General features: G+C 40.8%; 2 protein-coding genes across 2 annotated transcripts in view; one reads left to right on the forward strand and one right to left on the reverse strand.

Annotated features, from left to right (window-relative positions):
* snx9b (sorting nexin 9b) overlaps nucleotides 1–14665 on the reverse strand; it is a 74642-nt gene extending 59977 nt beyond the window's left edge. Inside the window, exons 1-2 of the mRNA XM_061986970.2 lie at nucleotides 14382–14665; nucleotides 5364–5450 (exon numbers count right to left, since the gene is read on the reverse strand). Coding sequence (XP_061842954.2) covers nucleotides 5364–5450; nucleotides 14382–14393 — 99 coding nt within the window. The 5' untranslated portion in view covers nucleotides 14394–14665. The remainder of the gene's footprint in view (nucleotides 1–5363; nucleotides 5451–14381) is intronic.
* The window catches only part of moxd1l (monooxygenase, DBH-like 1, like), a 54200-nt gene that overhangs the window by 1914 nt on the left and 28757 nt on the right, over nucleotides 1–23529 (forward strand). The window contains exons 2-3 of the mRNA XM_061986971.2: nucleotides 20545–20765; nucleotides 20840–20986. Of these exons, the coding sequence (XP_061842955.2) occupies nucleotides 20545–20765; nucleotides 20840–20986 (368 nt within the window). The remainder of the gene's footprint in view (nucleotides 1–20544; nucleotides 20766–20839; nucleotides 20987–23529) is intronic.

A 23529-nucleotide genomic window follows, 5' to 3' on the forward strand; every position in this document is an offset into this window, starting at 1 on the left:
ATATTTTTGTTTTGAAAAGTCACTGTGACTGATAGAAAAGTGATGGTTTTAGCAACATTTTAACCTGTCTGAATGCAATCAATCATTTTGCGTCGGGGGGCCTGAACCCCCCACCAGGACTTTGTCCTGGACCTACCGGGGCCTGCGGCCCCTGGACCCTGGCTACTAGGTTTTTCTGATTTCAAAAGTTGGCAGGTATGTCCATGTCACGATACACGATAAATATCTGGATATTTTGCCTTAGCCTTGAATGAACACTTGATGCATATAATCACAGCAGTATGATGATTCTATGTGTCTACATTAAAACATTCTTCTTCATACTGCATTAATATATGCTACTTTTAAACTTTCATGCAGAGAAGGAAATCACAACTAAGTCAATTTAGCAAAAGAGTATTTATGAAACAGTTATTAAGCAGTGGCACAAACATTCATGTCATTTCCAAACAGAAAGTGCAAGATTGTCAGAGACATTTTAAAACAAGCTATTAGTGCATGATGTCACTAAGATGACATATCAAAAAAACACTAAATTAAAGTGCACTTTTTGTACAGAACGCCACTACAATAGTATAAAACAAATAAAGTGCACTTTTGTGCATGATGTCACACAAGATATTTCAATAAGTGTCAAATAAAAATGAGCTGCATAATAGGAAATCAAATAGTGTATGTCCTTCACTTTGTGGTAGGTTCCTGCGGACGTTATCTCCTTCTGTTGTTGACTATTTGTTTCATACGGTGTTGATGTGGAAATGGTTGCCTCGGCATTTCGTGGGTGTGGCACTGAACGGAGATGTTGACATGCGGAGTTTCAAACACTCTTCATTCTCTAATGATGCTACATATTAGCAGTAACGCTACTTTTTGTAGCAACGCTTTTGCCCCACACTTACTGTTCAACATATTCCCGCTTGAAGCCAAACCACCGCCAGACGATGGACCCCCTGCTGTTTTTCTTGGGAATTAATTCTTCCTTTGTTACCAGATTTGCACCTTCTTTCTCTCTTATTACCACTCGCACCACAGCTAACGTTACCATGCTGCTACCTCTCTGCTCCGCATATACGTATGTGACATATGTAAGAAGGTGCGCTTGTTTTAAGTCTCTGTGAGAAGGAGAGACAAGAAAGAGTGAGAAGAGCCTGTAGTGTAATGCCCGCAGCTAAAAGCAACTGCCTGAGAACGTATACTCCAATATCACCATATAGTCATTTTCTATATCGCACAGAGACAAACCCGCAATATATCGAGTATATCGATATATCCATCATGGAAAGAAAAAAAATGTAAAAAGAAAAAAAAAAATTAAATTGTTATATGTATCCAGTGATTATACTATAAAGTTATTTCCCATTTAACTTCACCAGTTTTAGATTATTTTTATTCAAAATCGCTGAATTTTCACATTTGCCGTTCAAATATTGAGAAGAGACGGTGCGGTGAACAGCAGCCAGTTGAGGCACGTCACTCAGTGCCTCAACATGGATTCCGAACTCGGCTAACTGCTGGCCTGCTGTGCAGTGAGAATGTATTGCTATATGAATTATATTATACATTTCCATAGTTTAGTTAGCTGAGGTATACAATGTACAGTGTATTTTGTCAACAACTGTATGTGTGTAACGTATTTCTTGTGCTGAGCGATCATAAAACGGCTGCAAAAGACGCACTGGCTGAGGCTCCAGTAATCCCGCCTCCTGCACCCCCGCCGTAGAATTGTTATATCAACTAAAGCCCACACTTAAACTTTCCACGTGCAAGATTGAATCTATTTAAAAAAGTTATTTCATAAGAAGCAAAAAAGTGCAAAAACAATAATGTTCGTGTTGGAGGAGTTGTGAATGACTGCAGGGCCACAACATTAGGTACACCTGCAGACTGCAGGTGTACCTAATTCACAACTCCTCCAACACGAACATTATTGTTTTTGCACTTTTTGGCTTCTTATTAAATAACTTTTGTAACCTATTTTCATGGGCTTTCCTCTTTGTGATGTTAAATTCCTGTTATGCGCTGTTATACAGTATATGCCTTGAGCTCTTATTTTGAAGGCGCTAAGAGCGGAAGTGATGACACGTTGCGGAGGTTTTTGAAAGAAGGTAAATAAAGTGGTCCTCGTGTAAACTGGAGCCTCCGTGTTTGTTATTTTGTAGTTTCATACAGTATAGGCGACATTTATAAACCCTCGGTTACAATTTTGTAAATAGATTCAATCTTGCACAGCCCTAATCTCAGCTCATAACTAAACTGACACTTTGGTCTTATTTGTTTCATCAAGTTAGATGCAAAACGTCCGTCCCATGTAAACAAAACCACTTTCCGGCGGTGGATTTAATCGGTTCTATCAGGATGAGCGTGTGTAAACACACTAAATGCATTCCTTACTAATTCCGCCACATTAGGCTTTCCAGCCACATGCGGCTCTGTAGCGCCACCCTAGTGGCTCCCTGGCGCTTTTTCAAAGATGTATGAAAATGGAAAAAGATGAGGAAAAATATATATTTTCTGTAAGAGAGCAAACATGACACAAACCTTCCTAATTGTTATAAATCCCACTGTCTACATTAACCTTTTAAGGCCCAAGCTGTTTGTTTACATGCTTTTTTTATTCCTCTTTGCTATTTGGGCTTATTGGACCCTAATGAGAATAAAAACTAAGCATCATCTTTTGATATGATGTACTTAGTCCATAAGTACACAAACGTGTACTTCATGTTTAGTGACATGCTAATTCTTATTTTTACACTTTTTTTTTTTTCCAAATTCCATTGTGTGTTACACTCTTCTGACACCACCAGATGGCAGTATAAGTGTCCACATAAGCGGCCATAAGACCCCAATTCAGTAGTGTACACAATTTTGGAAATAAGAGCTAAAAGGTGCTGACCGCATGTGGCCACTAAGGCTTTAGAGCAGGGGTAGGGAACCTACGGCTCCCGAGCCAGATGTGGCTCTTTTGATGACTGCATCTGGCTCTCAGATAAATCTTAGCTGACATTGCTTAACACGATAAGTAATGAATAATTCCGCCGGTAATCACAGTGTTAAAAATAATGTTCTAAAATATAAAACATTCTCATGCATTTTAATCCATCCATCCGTTTTCTACCGCACCTGTTCAAGAAGTCGCATTAATGGTAAAAAGTATTTAATTTATTATTGGTTAGCTTCAGAATAACAATGTTATTAAAAAAGAATAAGAGACTTATTATACTCTGAAAATGTTGGTCTTACTTAAAAATGCACGCATTTAGTTGTATTCAGTGTTAAAAAATATTATATGGCTCTCATGGAAATACATTTTAATGTATTTGACTTTCATGGCTCTCTCAGCCAATAAGGTTCCCAACCCCTGCTTTAGAGGTTTAAACACGCTTCACTGATGAGAGTATTTGGCGCATGCCATTTTGTCCTAATTTCGGAAGTCCTTGAACGCACCGTAGTTTGTTTCCGTGTACAACTTTCCTTGATGCTGCCATAGAAAGACGTGTTTTACGCCACTCCTCCTTTGTCTCATTTCGTCCAACAAACGTTTTATGCTGTGCGTGAATCCACAAAGGTGAGCTTTGTTGACGTTATTGACTTGTGTGGGGTGCTAAATCAGACATATTTGGTCACCGCATGACTGCGAGCTAATCGACGCTAACATGCTATTTATGCTAGCTGTACGTACATATTGCATCATTACCGTATGCCTCGTATTTTAGGTACATTTGAGCTCATTTTATTTGTAGTTTCCGTTTCCTTCAACTTGAACACACATACCTTTACCTTTGGCCATTCTAAGCCAGTCATTTCCAGGAGTTATCACACCCCCTGAAAATACTTTGTTTTAGTAATGTTTTCCAATGTTGTAAAAATTTGTAGGATAAATATCACATTTGAACGAAGATTTGCATCAGCCTGCGACACGTAGTAGAGATGCGCGGATAGGCAATTATTTCATCCGCAACAGCATCACAAAAGTCGTCAACAATCCGCCATGCACCCGAACTAACATTTTATCAAAACCGCACCCGCCCGCCATCCGCCACCCGCCCGTTGTTGTATATCTAATATAGACGATGCAAGGCATTAGTGAGGTTATAAAGCTTTTGCCTGTTAAAGAAAGGAGACTGATCCAATGCAGCAGAGACATTCAATGCGTGCCACGCTGTCACGGCCCAGACGCAGACCAGTGCGCAATCATCTGGGAGCCGCGCTGCGCGCACCTCCAAGCGCGCTCGCGCCACTCAAACTGCTGCAGGCAGCTGCCTTCACACATGCATCTGTAAGCCTTGTTTTAACATCCTGTGGCACTCTTCTGGGATCACGGCGGACGAAACTGCTCATGCTCAGGGTGTTTGTGGAGGTTCGGGGTTTTGCACAAATGTGATGCACCATGTTAGATGTCCCGGTTTTGTGACTGTCGTAGACATAAACAGCGTCGCAGCTCTTGCAAATCACGTAGCCAGCATTACTATCATCCTGATTTACAACCTCATAAAAACGAGTCCACGCTGAACTTTTCTGGCCTTTTTTTCCCCTGGTCTTTAGTATTCCCTTTTTTAGTTTGTCGCGTACCACGTTTGCTGCCGGCGTTGCCATCTCTTTTTTTTCTTCTTCTTCTGTTGTGGCATATGCTGCAGGTGCCTGCTCGTTTTTCGTATGTGGGTAACAACATTTAACTATGTATATATATTTCCGAATTGGTTTAACTGCCACCCGCCTGAATCTATTTAAAATCTTTTTTTATTTTATTTCAACCGCCCGACCCGCGGATAAAATCTAATTTTTTTTATTTCAACCGCCCGACCCGCGGATAATCCGCGGACTCCGCGGTTGTGTCCGCAAACCGCGCATCTCTAATTCATTTTGATAGTAGTCTAATATAGCTAATATAGACACTTACATCATGTGTTGCCTTCATTATAACACTTATATAAAACTTTACATTTTTTGCGGCTCCAGACAGATATAATTTTTTTTATTTTGTGGTCCGATATGGCTCTTTCAACATTTTGGGTTGCCGACCCCTGCCTTAGGAGAACCATTTTCCAGTCGGACGTAAATGGCTTAAAACAAACTTCCAAACTATGTAGGCCAGTGTGCAGTTAGCAACCTTTGAACTGTTGGCGGGTGACTGTAATGACATCATGTTTGCTCTTTTCCTTCCTTCCCCCCCTAAGGCATTTTGGTTACTTTGTTTGACTGTTTCGTTGACAGTAAATACACCTGATCTTGATAGAAGTGACACAAAACAGAGCATTACCGCCATTAAATTAATAAAGACGAGTCATGTAACAGTGGCCCTACGAGTACAGCTGCCGCGCACACAGTGTCATGTGACACAAGGCAGATAGAGGCGGACGTCTCACCTGATTTGTGATAGTGAGGGTCTCTCCTTCTTTCACCGTCAGCTCATTGTTTCCAGCCTCCGCAGCGAAGTCATATAAAACCTGTGCCTGTAAGCAAATAATCATCCAAATACATCAACACATGCAGACACAATCAGTAGTCAAAGCGTGCATCATAAAACAGGCTAAACTAGTTTCCCTCTGCTTGTTTTCTGATGACTCTTCTTTAACTAGACAACCCATAACACGCCAGAAGATAAGTTAACCTGCCCTTTCCCTGCAAAAAGTAAGTGTTCAAAAACAAGTGGAAAAAAAATACAAAAGTTAGGGGCATTTTACTTGAACTAAGCAAAATTATCTGCCAATAGAACGACAACATTTGGCTTGTCAAGACTTTCCAAAACAAGTAAAATTAAAGTTGCAAGCAGCGTTGGTCGGGCCCGCATATTTGGCAGGTGCTAGTTCTAAGTGTCCCATTACTTTTGTCCAGTTTTAGTCCTAAGTGTCCCAATACTTTTGTCAAGTTGTAGTCCTAAGTGTCCCAATACGTTTGTGCAGTGTAGGTGTCCCAATACTTTTGTCCAGTGTTAGTCCTAAGTGTCCCAATACTTTTGTCCAGTTTTAGTCCTAAGTGTCCCAATACTTTTGTCTAGTGGTAGTCCGAAGTGTCCCAATACTTTTGTCAAGTTTTAGTCCCAAGTGTCCCAATACTTTTGTCCAGTGGTAGTCCTAAGTGTCCCAATACTTTTGTCAAGTTTTAGTCCCAAGTGTCCCAATACTTTTGTCCAGTGGTAGTCCTAAGTGTCCCAATACTTTTGTCTACTTTTAGTGCGAAGTGTCCCAATACTTTTGTCAAGCTTTAGTCCCAAGTGTCCTAATACTTTTGTCCAGTGTAAGAGTCCCAATACTTTTGTCTAGTGGTAGTCCTAAGTGTCCCAATACTTTTGTCCAATGGTAGTCCCAAGTGTCCCAATACTTTTGTCCAGTGTAAGTGTCCCAATACTTTTGTCAAGTGGTAGTCCTAAGTTTCCCAATACTTTTGTCTACTTTTAGTCCTAAGTGTCCCAATACTTTTGTCAAGTTTTAGTCCCAATACTTTTGTCCAGTGTAAGTGTCCCAATACATGTGTCCAGTTGCCCAATACTTTTGTGCAGTTGTAGGCGTAAGTGTCCCAATACTTTTGTCAAGTTGTAGTCCCAAGTGTCCCAATACTTTTGTCCAGTTTTCGGCCTAAGTGTCCCAATACTTTTGTCCAGTGGTAGTCATAAGTGTCCCAATACTTTTGTCTACTTTTAGTCCGAAGTGTCCCAATACTTTTGTCAAGTTGTAGTCCCAAGTGTCCCAATACTTTTGTCCAGTGTAAGTGTCCCAATACATGTGTCCAGTTGCCCAATACTTTTGTGCAGTGGTAGGCGTAAGTGTCCCAATACTTTTGTCAAGTTGTAGTCCCAAGTGTCCCAATACTTTTGTCCAGTTTTCGGCCTAAGTGTCCCAATACTTTTGTCCAGTGGTAGTCATAAGTGTCCCAATACTTTTGTCTACTTTTAGTCCGAAGTGTCCCAATACTTTTGTCAAGTTGTAGTCCCAAGTGTCCCAATACTTTTGTCCAGTTTTCGGCCTAAGTGTCCCAATACTTTTGTCCAGTGGTAGTCATAAGTGTCCCAATACTTTTGTCTACTTTTAGTCCGAAGTGTCCCAATACTTTTGTGTAGTGTATCTAACTTGTCTGCATTGTGTGGGCACGCTGGTGCATCCTGCTTTTAAGCAGCCATCTTGAAATAACAGCAGCATCAGCGCAGCGGTTCTTTGAAGGGTCGTAAAATCAAAACCGGAGCAGTTATTAAAACTCTTTCGTCAACTTTTAATCAGAAGGGTTCAATCTCAAAACTTTTGTTTTGAAGGGGGAATTGCAAACTTCCTGTTGATTTTTGCTGGGGGTTGTCAATCTATGAAATGTAGGTCTAAGTGAGACCTACATAGAGGTTTTTCATGTCTCTAAGACATTCCTACTGGAAGTTACAGGCAGTTTTGTCTGAGTTTTCTTCCTAGGAGCAGTTGTGTCTGTGTTTTCTTCCTAGGGGGCAATTTTGAGTTCTGGGGTTGGATTTTTTTATGAGAGCGCAATTTTTGCCAGTCCTGATGTGTGCGTCCAGTTTGGTGAGTTTTGAAGCATGTTAAGGGGATCAAATTACAGCTCAAAGAGGCAAAAGTGACTGTTTTTACTAAACTTTTGTTTTGAAGGGGGAATTGCAAACTTCCTGTTGATTTTTGCTGAAAGATGTCAGTGTATGTCTATGTAGGTCTAAGTGAGACCTACATAGAGGTTTTTGTTTCATGTCTCTACGACATTCCTCCTGGGAGTTAGAGGCAGTTTTGTCTGTGTTTTCTTCCTAGGGGGCGCTAGAGCGCAATTTTGAGTTTTGGGGCTAGGTTTTTTGATTAGATCGCAATTTTCGCCAGTCCTGATGGTGAGTTTTGAAGCATGTTAAGGGGGTCAAATTACAGCTCAAAGAGGCGGCGGAATAATAATAATAAAACCTTACAATTACAATAGGGTCCTCTGTCCCAAAGGGACATTGTGGTCCCTAATTAGCTAACTTCAATGAACCCAAAAATACCTTAAAATAAGTATTTTCTCACTAATAATAAGTGCACTTTTCTTGATAGAAAAAACAAATATGAGACCTTTTTTCTCAATATGTTGAAAAATATTCTTAAATTACATTTCTTGCATTTTCCCATCGATAACATGACGTCATCGCGCCAAGTGCGTGCTCTTTCAGTCAATTAGTGCGCAAGGAATATATATATATATATATATATATATATATATATATATATATATATATATATATATATATATATATATATATATATATTAGGGCTGCAACTAACGATTCATTTGATAATTGATTAATCTGTCGATTATTACTTTGATTAATCGATTAATAATCGGATAAAAAAGAAACTAAATTTATATCCTTTCCAGTATTTTATTGGGGAAAAAAAACAGCATACTGGCACCATACTTATTTTGATTATTGCTTCTCAGCTGTTTGTACATGTTGGAGTTTATAAATAAAGGTTTATTAAAAAAAAAAAAAAAAAAAAAAAAATGTAACAAAAAAAATATACAAAATTGCCTCTGCGCATGCGCATAGCATAGATCCAATGAATCGATGACTAAATTAATTGCCAAATATTTTTATAATCAATTAGTTGTTGCAGCCCTAATATATATACATACCTGCCAACTTCGCCCCCCGACGCAAAATGATTATTAGCATTCAGACAGGTTAAAATGTTGCTAAAAGCATCACTTTTCTATCAGTCACAGTGACTTTTCAAAACAAAAATATGACAGCAAAAATCATATGGGTTGATTGACATGTTTATTCTGTAAGCTAACTTCAATAGTTTGAAATTATTTTGACAGTTAATGCCAGTTATCCTGTCAACCTTTCACAAGACTTCAATTTGTTAATTGAAAGTATAAACACTTTTTACAGTAAACAAATGGTAAAACAGTACTAAACAATTCCATTAAAAAAAAAAATTGGTGTCATTAACTTTCTGTCCAAGCTTGTATAATCTACTGCCTTGTTCAATTGTAAAAAATATTCTGTGCCTAAAATTCACATTTCTATCACAATTATCATACTGTAAACATGGTAAGCTAACTTCATTAAAATTAATAGTCCTGTCAATAGCATGGAATTACAATTCAAATGTAGCTTTTTTTGTAAGCCTTTCAAAAGAATTCAAAATATGAAAAATTAATGAAAATTAATTTAAGCCATCAGACACTTGAAAAGTGGCACATCACATCTCTAATGTAATCATTTGAACTTTTCAACAGAAATAGCACTGCAAAAATATTAAGGACATACTTCTGTATTTTGGTAGTTATGCTGTCAACATTTAACAAGATTTCTTCAACTTGGACTTGAAAGCATAAATAGTATAAACACTTTTAACAGTATAACAGTACTAAACAATTCCAATAGATAACATTGGTGTCATTACCTTTTTGTGGCTAAAATCCAAATTTATTCTAGTCCATGCTCAATTATTGCCTCTGTAAATAAAACTTCGGCATTTATCACATCCAAAGAATCTGTTTGGGTGACGAAAAACGTTGAAAGTTTTCCACTTGTATCGCTAGCAACGGCATTAGACTTGTGTTTTTTTGTCCCAACGTGGTCTTTTACATCGCTAATTCCTCCGTGTCCGATCGAAAAATCTTGTCTGCACAAGGTGCAATTCGCGTAGTTTTCACCCTTTTTGGAACGGATAATTATTCCCGGATAGGCTTTTGAATATTCTTCACGGAATGACTGCAGTTTTCTTTTCGGTTTAAGACTCGTTTGCGATTTTTCTCCGGCTGATTCCATGATCGTTCGCTCGTTTGGAAACAATGGCAACTGGTGCCTCGTGCTTGGCAGCGGTGCTATAAATAGCCTCACGCATGGCATTCGGAATGGCTCGATAGGAAGTTACGGGAAGCAGTGTCGATTGTCATTGTTGTTACGCGATTTCGTGAATAAAACTTTATTTTTTATTTTTTATTTTTAATTAATGAAAAACCGTATTTTTTATCACTGCAACCGTAACCCGGAATAGGTTGATGAAAACCGTACTAATTACGGGAAAACCGGAGTAGTTGGCAGGTATGTATATATATATATATATATATATATATATATATATATATATATATATATATATATATTTACAGCCCGGCCCCCGACCAAATTTTTTTTATTGTAATTTATCTGAATTTATCTGAATGTGCATGAACTATTTCTGTTCAAAATTGTTAGAAATGTCACATGTTAAATATTTAAATATTAACTGTCAGTTTGCTGTACTGTGCCAACTGTACTACTATATGAGTACGTGTTTTCTATTGTTTCATTGAAAATAAAACAGCAAAGTCCATTTGGCTGTCATCTGTTTTAATTATGAGACACAATTGTGTCAAAGTCATGATTTTTTAATTCATGCTTGAAATAAGAAATTCTTACTTTGAAAAAGCAGTTTTATACTTGTGAGTGTTGATGACACAGCTTTGCAACAGTTGATATTCTAGTTTCAAGCATGTTTTACTCAATATAGGTCATCAAATCTCAGCAACAAGATGTAATATCTTACTGATATCATTTAGGACCAAAACATTTAAAACAAGTAAAACACCCTAACATAAAACCTGCTTAGTGAGAAGAATTATCTTATCAGACAGAAAATAAGCAAATATCACCCTTATTTGAGATATTTAATCTTACTTAGATTGCAGTTTTTGCAGTGTTCATGGCGAGTCTCAAAGGTGCCCACGCTGAGATGCAAAAATGACTAGAAATATGTCATTTTTAATAAATAAATAACAAAACAGGTGCACATCTGTAGGTCATTTCATGCTAAAGTGACAGCGTCACCCGCAATTTGACTGTTCATATTTGCTTTCTGGTTAATTTGCAAAGTCAACGAGGGACACAGAGGTGGAGCTAATTTTGCATGTTATTTTCAAAACTTTAACACACACAAGAAATTTATTTTTATTGGATTTGTTGGTGATGCAACTATAATTTCCTCAATTCCCCCCCAAAAAACGGATTAACTCGCTGGAATATAAAGACAATATAACATACATCCTTAAACGTGGATGCATATGCAAAAGTGCAATATATTTATCTGAACAGTAATCTATTTATTTATATCTGCACATTATTGCTATTTTATCCTGCACTACAACGAGCTAATGCAACGGAAAAGTGTTCTTATCTGTACTGTAAAGTTCACATTTTAATGACAATAAAAGAAAGTCTAAGTCAGTGGTTCTTAACCTGGGTTCGATGGAACCCTAGGGGTTCGGCGGAGGTCGAGACACACCCGACTCATCGTGTAAATAAAAACTTCTCCCTATCGGCGTATTACGGATACGGCAACAGCAGAAGTCAGGCTGATTTGCAGGTGTGTAATTTGTTGTGAGTTTATACACTGTGTTGGTTTTGTTTTTTGAACAAGGTGATGTTCATGCACGGTTCATTTTGTGCACCGGTAAAAAAACATGGTAACACTTTAGTATGGGGAACATATTCACCATTAATTAGTTGCTTAGTAACATGCAAATTAGTAACATATTGGCTCTTAACTAGTCATTATTAAGTACTTACTAATGCCTTATTTGGCATGGCCTTATTATAACCGGGTTATAATAAGGCCATGGATGTTCACTCCTTCACACAGATGAGTATAGAAAAATATTTTCAACGGCCGAAAAGGGCTCGACTTGGAGAGGAGGTAGGCCTACAGTCCGGACCACAGGTGCGACCTGTTCAGCAGCAGCAGGAGGAGAAGGAGGAGGAGGTTGACTGACTGTGGCAGGACACCTCTGCCTCTGTTTCACTTCATGTTGCTGGTAAATAATATGGTTGTAGTAGTAGGCTAAAGTTAAATTATTTAGTATTCACTAATTAAAGGGGCAGAGCTTTAAGAGACATTTTAGCTTTTATATTTTATAAGATATATTTTTTGTAAGAACCACAATTAATAAATATAATTCAGTGAATCACTAATTGTTCAAATCTGTATATAAATATGTACATAAAATGTTGTAATTATATTCCAACTCCGCGTTCTTCTTGGTCATCGGCGCTGCCGCCACCCCCCCGCCCACACCACCACAAATAGATGCCTGTCCTGTGGGAAACACTGAACCCTAACCCTCTAACCCTGGCCCTAACCCTCTAACCCTAATCCAATAACTCTAAATTAAGTCTTTGTTACTTAGAATATGTTCCCCTAGTGTCCAAAAAACTCTAAATTAAGTCTTTGTTACTTAGAATATGTTCCCCATACTAAAGTGTTACCAAAAACATAACTTTGTCTTGAATTTGAAAAAAAAACATTTTATTTTTCACTAAAGAAGGGTTCGGTGAATGCGCATATGAAACTGGTGCGGTTCGGTACCTCCAACAAGGTCAAGAACCACTGCTCTAAGTCTAATAGTACATTACAAAGTAATGCAATAATCAAAATAAAAACATAATATACAGTTTATATTGTAGGGCAATTTTTGTGTGTTAACCTAAAGACACATAAGTAAATAAATAGGGTCTAAATCAGAGGTGGGTAGTAACGCGCTACATTTACTCCGTTACATCTACTTGAGTAACTTTTGGGATAAATTGTACTTCTAAGAGTAGTTTTAATGCAACATACTTTTACTTTTACTTGAGTATATTTATAGAGAAGAAACGCTACTTTTACTCCGCTACTTTTATCTACATTCAGCTCGCTACTCGCTACTAATTTTTATCGATCTGTTAATGCACGCTTTGTTTGTTTTGGTCTGTCAGACAGACCTTCATAGTGCCTGCGTTTCAACAAATACAGTCACTGGTGACGTTCACTCCGTTCCACCAATCAGATGCAGTCACTGGTGACGTTGGACCAATCAAACAGAGCCAGGCGGTCACATGACCTGACTTAAACAAGTGTAAAAACTTATTGGGGTGTTACCATTTAGTGGTCAATTGTACGGAATATGTACTGTACTGTGCAATCTACTAATAAAAGTTCCAATCAATCAATCAAAAGTGTGAAGGAAAAAATACCCTTTTATTTCAACCGTACATCCCGTCAAAAGCCTAAAGACTGACTGCACAGTTCCTGTCTTCACAATAAAAGTGCCGCTCCATCGCGCCTGCGCTTTCAAAACAAGAGTCTCCGAAAGCCAGCGCAAACAAGCTAGCAAGCTACGGAGTTTGCCGCCAATGTATTTCTTGTAAAGTGTATAAAAACGAATATGGAAGCTGGACAAATAAGATGCCAAAAACCAACCACTTTCATGTGGTATTAGACAGAAAGGAGGAACTTTTTTTCTCCTCCATTTGAAAACGTGGACGCTATCAGCACTATACTGTCTGATTACAATCAATGCAAGTCATCAGAATCAGGTAATACACCAACTTATATTCTTGTCTTCATGAAAGAAAGGAATCTATATGCGTTAAACATGCATGTATATTCATCAAAACACCTTTAACATGTAAACAAAAACGGCAAAATAAATAAATATAAATTATATACTGTGTATATATATATATATATATATATATATATATATATATATATATATAAATGTGTGTATATATATATATATATATATATATATATATATATATATATATATATGATATGTGTGTGTATGTTACTCATCAGTTACTCAGTACTTGAGTAGTTTTTTCACAACATACTTTTTACTTTTACTCAAGTAAATATTTGGGTGACTACTCCTTACTTTTACTTGAGTAATAAATCTCTAAAGTAACAGTACTCTTACTTGAGTACAATTTCTGGCTACTCTACCCACCTCTGGTCTAAATACAAATATTGTCAATAAACATACTCAACAAGCAGTTTGACAAAAAAAAAACTCAATTTCCCAGCATGCCACTGACCTAAAATGTCATACGAATTCAGCGTTGCCAGACGTAGGGTAATTATCGTACTGTACGATGACTTCACCCTTTTAAATATTTTAGATAATTCACATTATCACAGTTTACGTTATTCAAAAGTTAAACTGCATTACACGCTGTCTGTGGTGATTTATATTGAACCTGGGCAACGTCTAATGGAGTATTTTTACACGAATGTTCCTCAACATGCGACAACTTCACGCTTCTGGTACGATAACTTGTCATTCCCCACCTGGCAACACCGCCCGTACTTGAAAGGTAGTAAAATGTCACAAGACTTTCTTAAAACGAGAGACATTTATGCGTTAATTGATAAACATTGTCAACCACGTTGTGTGCTGAAAGTCTGCACAGATACTTTGGATAATAGAATAGTATTATGTTTTTGGTCACACGAGTGGAAAGTTTGCGTTAAAAAGTTACCGTAAAGCTAACATGAGAAATAACAACGTTACAGTGGCGGTTGCCTTTCCAAAGTGTCCAAAACATTTAGAAAATGTCGAGATAACGTTAAAGATACGATGTTATTCCACTCTGACAATGTTGCTGTTCTTACCTTCAGTGCCATAGTAGAAGCATTGATCAATCATTACAGAAAAAATAGGCCCCGGCGGTGGCTTCTCAGGACTTCCAAGCCTCAGCTGGACATTTCCTTCCGCCGCTTTGCTTCTTCAACAGTAAAACACGGTAGTTCCTCGACGCAGCAAACAAGAAAACACTTAAAAAAAAACGAAAGAAAACGCCAAACGTCCGCTTGGAGGAAGTCGCAGGACTAGCTCAGTGCTGCTTCTAAAAAAAAAACCGCCTACTCTCCGCCCGAGAGATGTCTGCTGTTAGCGGGGAGGGAGTGACCTGCCCCCCGCGGAGGGAAACCGGAAAGGTGGCCTCGGAGCAGTAAGTTGCTTCATGGATCCTTACTAATACAACACTTTTTTTTATTTGTGATGGAATGGAAAAAACAACACTAACAAAAGTCGTATTTTTCATTAAAAACAAATAATTAAAAAAAAAAATGCAGCCAAATTGCTTAAAGGGAATAAATACAACATTACTGACCGCTGGTAGCTATTTTGCCATACGTGACGTCACGTCACGCAATAGCACATTGTGGTTATTATGTGTGTCATTTTGACAAATAGAGTAATGCAAAACATTTCCTGTTGAATGTTGACGTAATGTGTGTGAGGAGCGACCTCTGCTGACTAAAATGTGCTACTACACATTCAGCTAAACTAAACTACTGTGTGGGACAGGAGAGATGAGATAGGATCAATGGGCCCCATTCAGTAACCGTTCTTAAGAACAAATCTTGTTCTTAGGCCCACTTACGAAGTTTTTAAGGAGATTTTTGTATTCACCAATGTTTTCTTAGCTGGGATTTGTTCGTAGGTAAGAACAAAATCTACGAGTGCCCCAGACCACTCCTAGGGTGGCCTATTTGTTCTTAAGTTCCCTTACTTCTAATGTTACATTAATATCATATATATATATATATATATATATATATATATATATATATATATATATATATATATATATATATATATATATATATATATATATATATATCCAAGTGAAGGAGTTCAAGTACCTCGGAGTCTTGTTCACGAGTGAGGGAAGAGTGGATGGTGTGATCGACAGGTGTATCGGTGCGGCGTCTTCAGTAATGCGGACGCTGTATCGATCCGTTGTGGTGAAGAAGGAGCTGAGCCAGAAGGCAAAGCTCTCAATTTACCGGTCGATCTACGTTCCCATCCTCACCTATGGTCATGAGCTTTAGGCAGAGGTGGGTAGTAACGCGCTACATTTACTCCGTTACATCTACTTGAGTAACTTTTGGGATAAATTGTACTTCTAAGAGTAGTTTTAATGCAACATACTTTTACTTTTACTTGAGTATATTTATAGAGAAGAAACGCTACTTTTACTCCGCTACTTTTATCTACATTCAGCTCGCTACTCGCTACTAATTTTTATCGATCTGTTAATGCACGCTTTGTTTGTTTTGGTCTGTCAGACAGACCTTCATAGTGCCTGCGTTTCAACAAATACAGTCACTGGTGACGTTCACTCCGTTCCACCAATCAGATGCAGTCACTGGTGACGTTGGACCAATCAAACAGAGCCAGGGGTCACATGACCTGACTTAAACAAGTTGAAAAACGTATTGGGGTGTTACCATTTAGTGGTCAATCGTATGGAATATGTACTGTACTGTGCAATCTACTAATAAAAGTTCCAATCAATCAATCAAAAGTGTGAAGGAAAAAAGACCCTTTTTTATTTTAACCGTACATCCCGTCAAAAGCCTAAAGACTGACTGCACAGTTCCTGTCTTCACAATAAAAGTGCCGCTCCATCGCGCCTGCGCTTTCAAAATAAGAGTCTCCGAAAGCCAGTGCAAACAAGCTAGCAAGCTAGCAAGCTACAGAGTTTGCCGCCAATGTATTTCTTGTAAAGTGTATAAAAACGAATATGGAAGCTGGACAAATAAGAAGCCAAAAACCAACCACTTTCATGTGGTATTAGACAGAAAGGAGGAACTTTTCTTCTCCTCCATTTGAAAACGTGGACGTTATCAGCACTACTGTCTGATTACAATCAATGCAAGTCATCAGAATCAGGTAATACACCAACTTATATTCTTGTCTTCATGAAAGAAAGGAATCTATATGTGTTAAACATGCATGTATATTCTTTAAAACACCTTTAACATGTAAACAAAAACGGCAAAATAAATAAATATAAATGATATACTGTATATATCAATGTATGTATACATATATATATATGTGTGTATATATATATATATATATATATATATATATATATATATATATATATATATATATATATATATATGTGTGTGTGTGTGTATATGTTACTCATCAGTTACTCAGTACTTGAGTAGTTTTTTCACAACATACTTTTTACTTTTACTCAAGTAAATATTTGGGTGACTACTCCTTACTTTTACTTGAGTAATAAATCTCTAAAGTAACAGTACTCTTACTTGAGTACAATTTCTGGCTACTCTACCCACCTCTGGCTTTGGGTTATGACCGAAAGGACAAGATCACGGGTACAAGCGTCCGAAATGAGTTTCCTCCGCCGGGTGGCGGGGCTCTCCCTTAGAGATAGGGTGAGAAGCTCTGTCATCCGGGGGGAGCTCAAAGTAAAGCCGCTGCTCCTCCACATCGAGAGGAACCAGATGAGGTGGTTCGGGCATCTGGTCAGGATGCCACCCGAACGCCTCCCTAGGGAGGTGTTTAGGGCACGTCCGACCGGTAGGAGGCCGCAGGGAAGACCCAGGACACGTTGGGAAGACTATGTCTCCCGGCTGGCCTGGGAACGCCTCGGGGTCCCACAGGAAGAGCTGGACGAAGTGGCTGGGGAGAGGGAAGTCTGGGCTTCCCTGCTTAGGCTGCTGCCCCCGCGACCCGACCTCGGATAAGCGGAAGAAGATGGATGGATGGATGGATGGATATATATATATATGATAGATACATAGATGGATACATAGAGATAAATAGATTGATATCTATTTAGCTATCTATATTTGTGTACATTAGTTATCTTCTAATGCAGTGTCTTTCATCTTTAAGAAGGGGAAATGGAGGGTGTGTTCTAACTATCGTGGGATCACACTCCTCAGCCTTCCCGGTAAGGTCTATTCAGGTGTACTGGAGAGGAGGCTACGCCGGATAGTCGAACCTCGGATTCAGGAGGAACAGTGTGGTTTTCGTCCTGGTCGTGGAACTGTGGACCAGCTCTATACTCTCGGCAGGGTCCTTGAGGGTGCATGGGAGTTTGCCCAACCAGTCTACATGTGTTTTGTAGACTTGGAGAAGGCATTCGACCGTGTCCCTCGGGAAGTCCTGTGGGGAGTGCTCAGAGAGTATGGGGTATCAGACTGTCTGATTGTGGCAGTCCGCTCCCGTGTCAGAGCTTGGTCCGCATTGCCGGTAGTAAGTCGGACACGTTTCCAGTGAGGGTTGGACTCCGCCAAGGCTGCCCTTTGTCACCGATTCTGTTCCATAACTTTTATGGACAGAATTTCTAGGCTCAGTCAAGGCGTTGAGGGGATCTGGTTTGGTGGCTGCAGGATTAGGTCTCTGCTTTTTGCAGATGATGTGGTCCTGATGGCTTCATCTGGCCAGGATTTTCAGCTCTTACTGGATCGGTTCGCAGCTGAGTGTGAAGCGACTGGGATGAGAATCAGCACCTCCAAGTCCGAGTCCATGGTTCTCGCCCGGAAAAGGGTGGAGTGCCATCTCCGGGTTGGGGAGGAGATCTTGCCCCAAGTGGAGGAGTTCAAGTACCTCGGAGTCTTGTTCACGAGTGAGGGAAGAGTGGATCGTGAGATCGACAGGCGGATCGGTGCGGCGTCTTCAGTAATGCGGACGCTGTATCGATCCGTTGTGGTGAAGAAGGAGCTGAGCCGGAAGGCAAAGCTCTCAATTTACCGGTCGATCTACGTTCCCATCCTCACCTATGGTCATGAGCTTTGGGTTATGACCGAAAGGACAAGATCACGGGTACAAGCGGCCGAAATGAGTTTCCTCCGCCGGGTGGCGGGGCTCTCCCTTAGAGATAGGGTGAGAAGCTCTGTCATCCGGGGGGGAGCTCAAAGTAAAGCCGCTGCTCCTCCACATGGAGAGGAGCCAGATGAGGTGGTTCGGGCATCTAGTCAGGATGCCACCCGAACGCCTCCCTAGGGAGGTGTTTAGGGCACGTCCGACCGGTAGGAGGCCGCGGGGAAGACCCAGGACACGTTGGGAAGACTATGTCTCCCGGCTGGCCTGGGAACGCCTCGGGGTCCCACAGGAAGAGCTGGACGAAGTGGCTGGGGAGAGGGAAGTCTGGGCTTCCCTGCTTAGGCTGCTGCCCCCGCGACCCAACCTCGGATAAGCGGAAGATGATGGATGGATGGATATATATATATATATGATAGATACATAGATAGATACATAGAGATAAATAGATTGATATCTATTTAGCTATCTATATTTGTGTACATTAGTTATCTTCTAATGCAGTGTTTTTCATCTTTAAGAAGGGGAACCGGAGGGTGTGTTCTAACTATCGTGGGATCACACTCCTCAGCCTTCCCGGTAAGGTCTATTCAGGTGTACTGGAGAGGAGGCTACACCGGATAGTCGAACCTCGGATTCAGGAGGAACAGTGTGGTTTTCGTCCTGGTCGTGGAACTGTGGACCAGCTCTATACCCTCGGCAGGGTCCTTGAGGGTGCATGGGAGTTTGCCCAACCAGTCTACATGTGTTTTGTGGACTTGGAGAAGGCATTTGACCGTGTCCCCCGGGAAGTCCTGTGGGGAGTGCTCAGAGAGTATGGGGTATCGGACTGTCTGATTGTGGCAGTCCGCTCCCTGTATGCTCAGTGCCAGAGCTTGGTCCGCATTGCCGGCAGTAAGTCGGACACGTTTCCAGTGAGAGTTGGACTCCGCCAAGGCTGCCCTTTGTCACCCATTCTGTTCATAACTTTTATGGACATAATTTCTAGGCGCAGTCAAGGCGTTGAGGGGATCTGGTTTGGTGGCTGCAGGATTAGGTCTCTGCTTTTTGCAGATGATGTGGTCCTGATGGCTTCATCTGGCCAGGATTTTCAGCTCTCACTGGATCGGTTCGCAGCTGAGTGTGAAGCGACTGGGATGAGAATCAGCACCTCCAAGTCCGAGTCCATGGTTCTCGCCCGGAAAAGGGTGGAGTGCCATCTCCGGGTTGGGGAGGAGATCTTGCCCCAAGTGGAGGAGTTCAAGTACCCCGGAGTCTTGTTCACGAGTGAGGGAAGAGTGGATCGTGAGATCGACAGGCGGATCGGTGCGGCGTCTTCAGTAATGCGGACGCTGTATTAATCCGTTGTGGTGAAGAAGGAGCTGAGCCGGAAGGCAAAGCTCTCAATTTACCGGTCGATCTACGTTCCCATCCTCACCTATGGTCATGAGCTTTGGGTTATGACCGAAAGGACAAGATCACGGGTACAAGCGGCCCAAATGAGTTTCCTCCGCCGGGTGGCGGGGCTCTCCCTTAGAGATAGGGTGAGAAGCTCTGTCATCCGGGGGGGAGCTCAAAGTAAAGCCGCTGCTCCTCCACATCGAGAGGAGCCAGATGAGGTGGTTCGGGCATCTGCTCAGGATGCCACCCGAACGCCTCCCTAGGGAGGTGTTTAGGGCACGTCCGACCGATAGGAGGCCGCGGGGAAGACCCGGGACACGTTGGGAAGAGTATGTCTCCTGGCTGGCCTGGGAACGCCTCGGGGTCCCACAGGAAGAGCTGGACAAAGTGGCTGGGGAGAGGGAAGTCTGGGCTTCCCTGCTTAGGCTGCTGCCCCCGCGACCCGACCTCGGATAAGCGGAAGAAGATGGATGGATGGATGGATGGATAATTAAGTAAAATAAATATTAGACCAAAATTAAATCAAAACATACGCCTCTAACAATTTTCATTAAAACCTGGAAGATAATATGTGTCATGTTTCAAAGAGCCGCAGTGACATGATGATGACATGAAACGGGGAGGGAGCTGACAGGTCCCGTGTCACATGACCTCCATCTATAGCGCTGCAGGTGTGTCAAAAGGACGGGCAGGTATTTGGCTCCTTTTAAAACCCGTCGCCAGCTCAGTCTAAAGCCTTGCACCCTGCATGAGGCATCATGCTGCTTTCTTTCCTTCTCTATCTGTGCCTGGTCTGGATGAAAGGAGCAGAGGGCTCAGATCCTAACCTGCCCTTCATGGAATACCTGGACGACAACGACATGGTCTGCCTGAAGTGGGGATTCTCTGACGTGCAGAGACAAATCACACTCAAATTCATCGTCAAAACCACCGGCTGGATCGGCTTCGGCCTGAGTCCCAACGGAGACATGACAGGCGCAGATCTGGTCATGGGAGGAGTGGATTCCAACAGAACCTACTTCAAAGTAAGCTGGCTGGATCACAACACATTATTTGTCTTTTTGTATTGATCTTTTTTTCTTTTTTTTTGTCCATGTAGGATTATTATTCGGCGACAAACACCATGCCTGACGTGGACCAGGTGCAGAGCTACACACTTGTGTCTCTCACCGAGAGCCAGGGGGAAACCGTCATGACTTTTACCAGGGCCTTCCAAACGTGTGACAAGCAAGACCTCCAGATCACGGTGGGAGTTTCTCGTCCTGATTCTGAAGACTTACACTTTCAATTTAACACTCGGATTTGTGCAGCTCTTCATTTTTAATTTGGAATTACATACAACTTGAATTCAGTACTAGGAGTTGATCACATTTTTTTTAATTTAATTAGAAAAAACATACAGTAGTAGTAATAAATTGTAATTTATTTATTTATCTATGTATATCCTGACAGGGGCACTCGGTAAAAATGAATGGATCTATATATTTATCAATCAATCAATGTTTATTTATATAGCCCTAAATCACAAGTGTCTCAAAGGGCTGCACAAGCCACAACGACATCCTCGGTTCAGAGCCCACATAAGGGCAAGGAAAAACTCACAACCCAGTGGGACGTCGATGTGAATGACTATTGAGAAACCTTGGAGAGGACCGCATATGTGGGTGACCCCCCGCCCCCTCTAGAGGAGACCGGATGCAATGAACATCGAGTGGGTCTAGCATAATATTGTGAGAGTCCAGTCCATAGTGGATCTAACATAATAGTGAGAGTCCAGTCCATAGTGGATCTAACATAATAGTGAGAGTCCAGTCCATAGTGGATCTAACATAATAGTGAGAGTCCAGTCCATAGTGGATCTAACATAATAGTGAGAGTCCAGTCCATAGTGGATCTAACATAATAGTGTGAGAGTCCAGTCCATAGTGGATCTAACATGATAGTGAGAGTCCAGTCCTTAGTGGATCTAACATAATAGTGTGAGAGTCCAGTCCATAGTGGATCTAACATAATAGTGAGAGTCTAGTCCATAGTGGATCTAACATAATAGTGAGAGTCCAGTCCATAGTGGATCTAACATAATAGTGAGAGTCCAGTCCACAGTGGATCTAACATAATAGTGTGAGAGTCCAGTCCATAGTGGATCTAACATAATAGTGAGAGTCCAGTCCATAGTGGATCTAACATAATAGTGTGAGAGTTCAGTCCATAGTGGATCTAACATAATAGTGAGAGTCCAGTCCATAGTGGATCTAACATAATAGTGAGAGTCCAGTCCATAGTGGATCTAACATAATAGTGTGAGAGTCCAGTCCACAGTGGATCTAACATAATAGTGTGAGAGTCCAGTCCATAGTGGATCTAACATAATAGTGTGAGAGTCCAGTCCATAGTGGATCTAACATAATAGTGTGAGAGTCCAGTCCATAGTGGATCTAACATAATAGTGAGAGTCCAGTCCATAGCGGATCTAACATAATAGTGAGAGTCCAGTCCATAGTGGATCTAACATAATAGTGAGAGTCTAGTCCATAGTGGATCTAACATAATAGTGTGAGAGTCCAGTCCATAGTGGATCTAACATAATGGTGTGAGAGTCCAGTCCATAGTGGATCTAACATAATAGTGAGAGTCTAGTCCATAGTGGATCTAACATAATAGTGTGAGAGTCTAGTCCATAGTGGATCTAACATAATGGTGTGAGAGTCCAGTCCATAGTGGATCTAACATAATAGTGTGAGAGTCCAGTCCATAGTGGATCTAACATAATAGTGAGAGTCCAGTCCATAGTGGATCTAACATAATAATGTGAGAGTCCAGTCCATAGTGGATCTAACATAATAGGGAGAGTCCAGTCCATAGTGGATCTAACATAATAGTGTGAGAATCCAGTCCATAGTGGATCTAACATAATAGTGTGAGAGTCCAGTCCATAGTGGATCTAACATAATAGTGAGAGTCCAGTCCATAGTGGATCTAACATAATAGTGAGAGTCTAGTCCATAGTGGATCTAACATAATAGTGTGAGAGTCCAGTCCATAGTGGATCTAACATAATAGTGAGAGTCCAGTCCATAGTGGATCTAACATAATAGTGAGAGTCTAGTCCATAGTGGATCTAACATAATAGTGTGAGAGTCCAGTCCATAGTGGATCTAACATAATAGTGAGAGTCCAGTCCATAGTGGATCTAACATAATAGTGAGAGTCCAGTCCATAGTGGATCTAACATGATAGTGAGAGTCCAGTCCTTAGTGGATCTAACATAATAGTGAGAGTCCAGTCCATAGTGGATCTAACATAATAGTGAGAGTCCAGTCCATAGTGGATCTAACATAATAGTGAGAGTCCAGTCCATAGTGGATCTAACATAATAGTGTGAGAGTCCAGTCCATAGTGGATCTAACATAATAGTGAGAGTCCAGTCCATAGTGGATCTAACATAATAGTGAGAGTCCAGTCCTTAGTGGATCTAACATAATAGTGAGAGTTCAGTCCTTAGTGGATCTAACATAATAGTGAGAGTTCAGTCCATAGTGGGGCCAGCAGGAGACGCAGAGATGTCCCCAACCGTTGCACAGGCGAGCGGTCCACCCCGGGTCCCGACTCTGGACAGCCAGCACTTCATCCATGACCACAGGACCTCTGCCCTCCCCCCCACAAGGGAGAGGGGGGCAGAGGAGAAAAGAAAAGAAACGGCAGATCAACTGGTCTAAAAAGGGGGTCTATTTAAAGGCTAGAGCAGTGGTCCCCAACCACCGGGCCGCGGCCCGGTACCGGTCCGTGGAT

Source organism: Nerophis lumbriciformis, linkage group LG26 (assembly GCF_033978685.3).
Source record: "Nerophis lumbriciformis linkage group LG26, RoL_Nlum_v2.1, whole genome shotgun sequence".
Taxonomy (NCBI): domain Eukaryota; kingdom Metazoa; phylum Chordata; class Actinopteri; order Syngnathiformes; family Syngnathidae; genus Nerophis; species Nerophis lumbriciformis.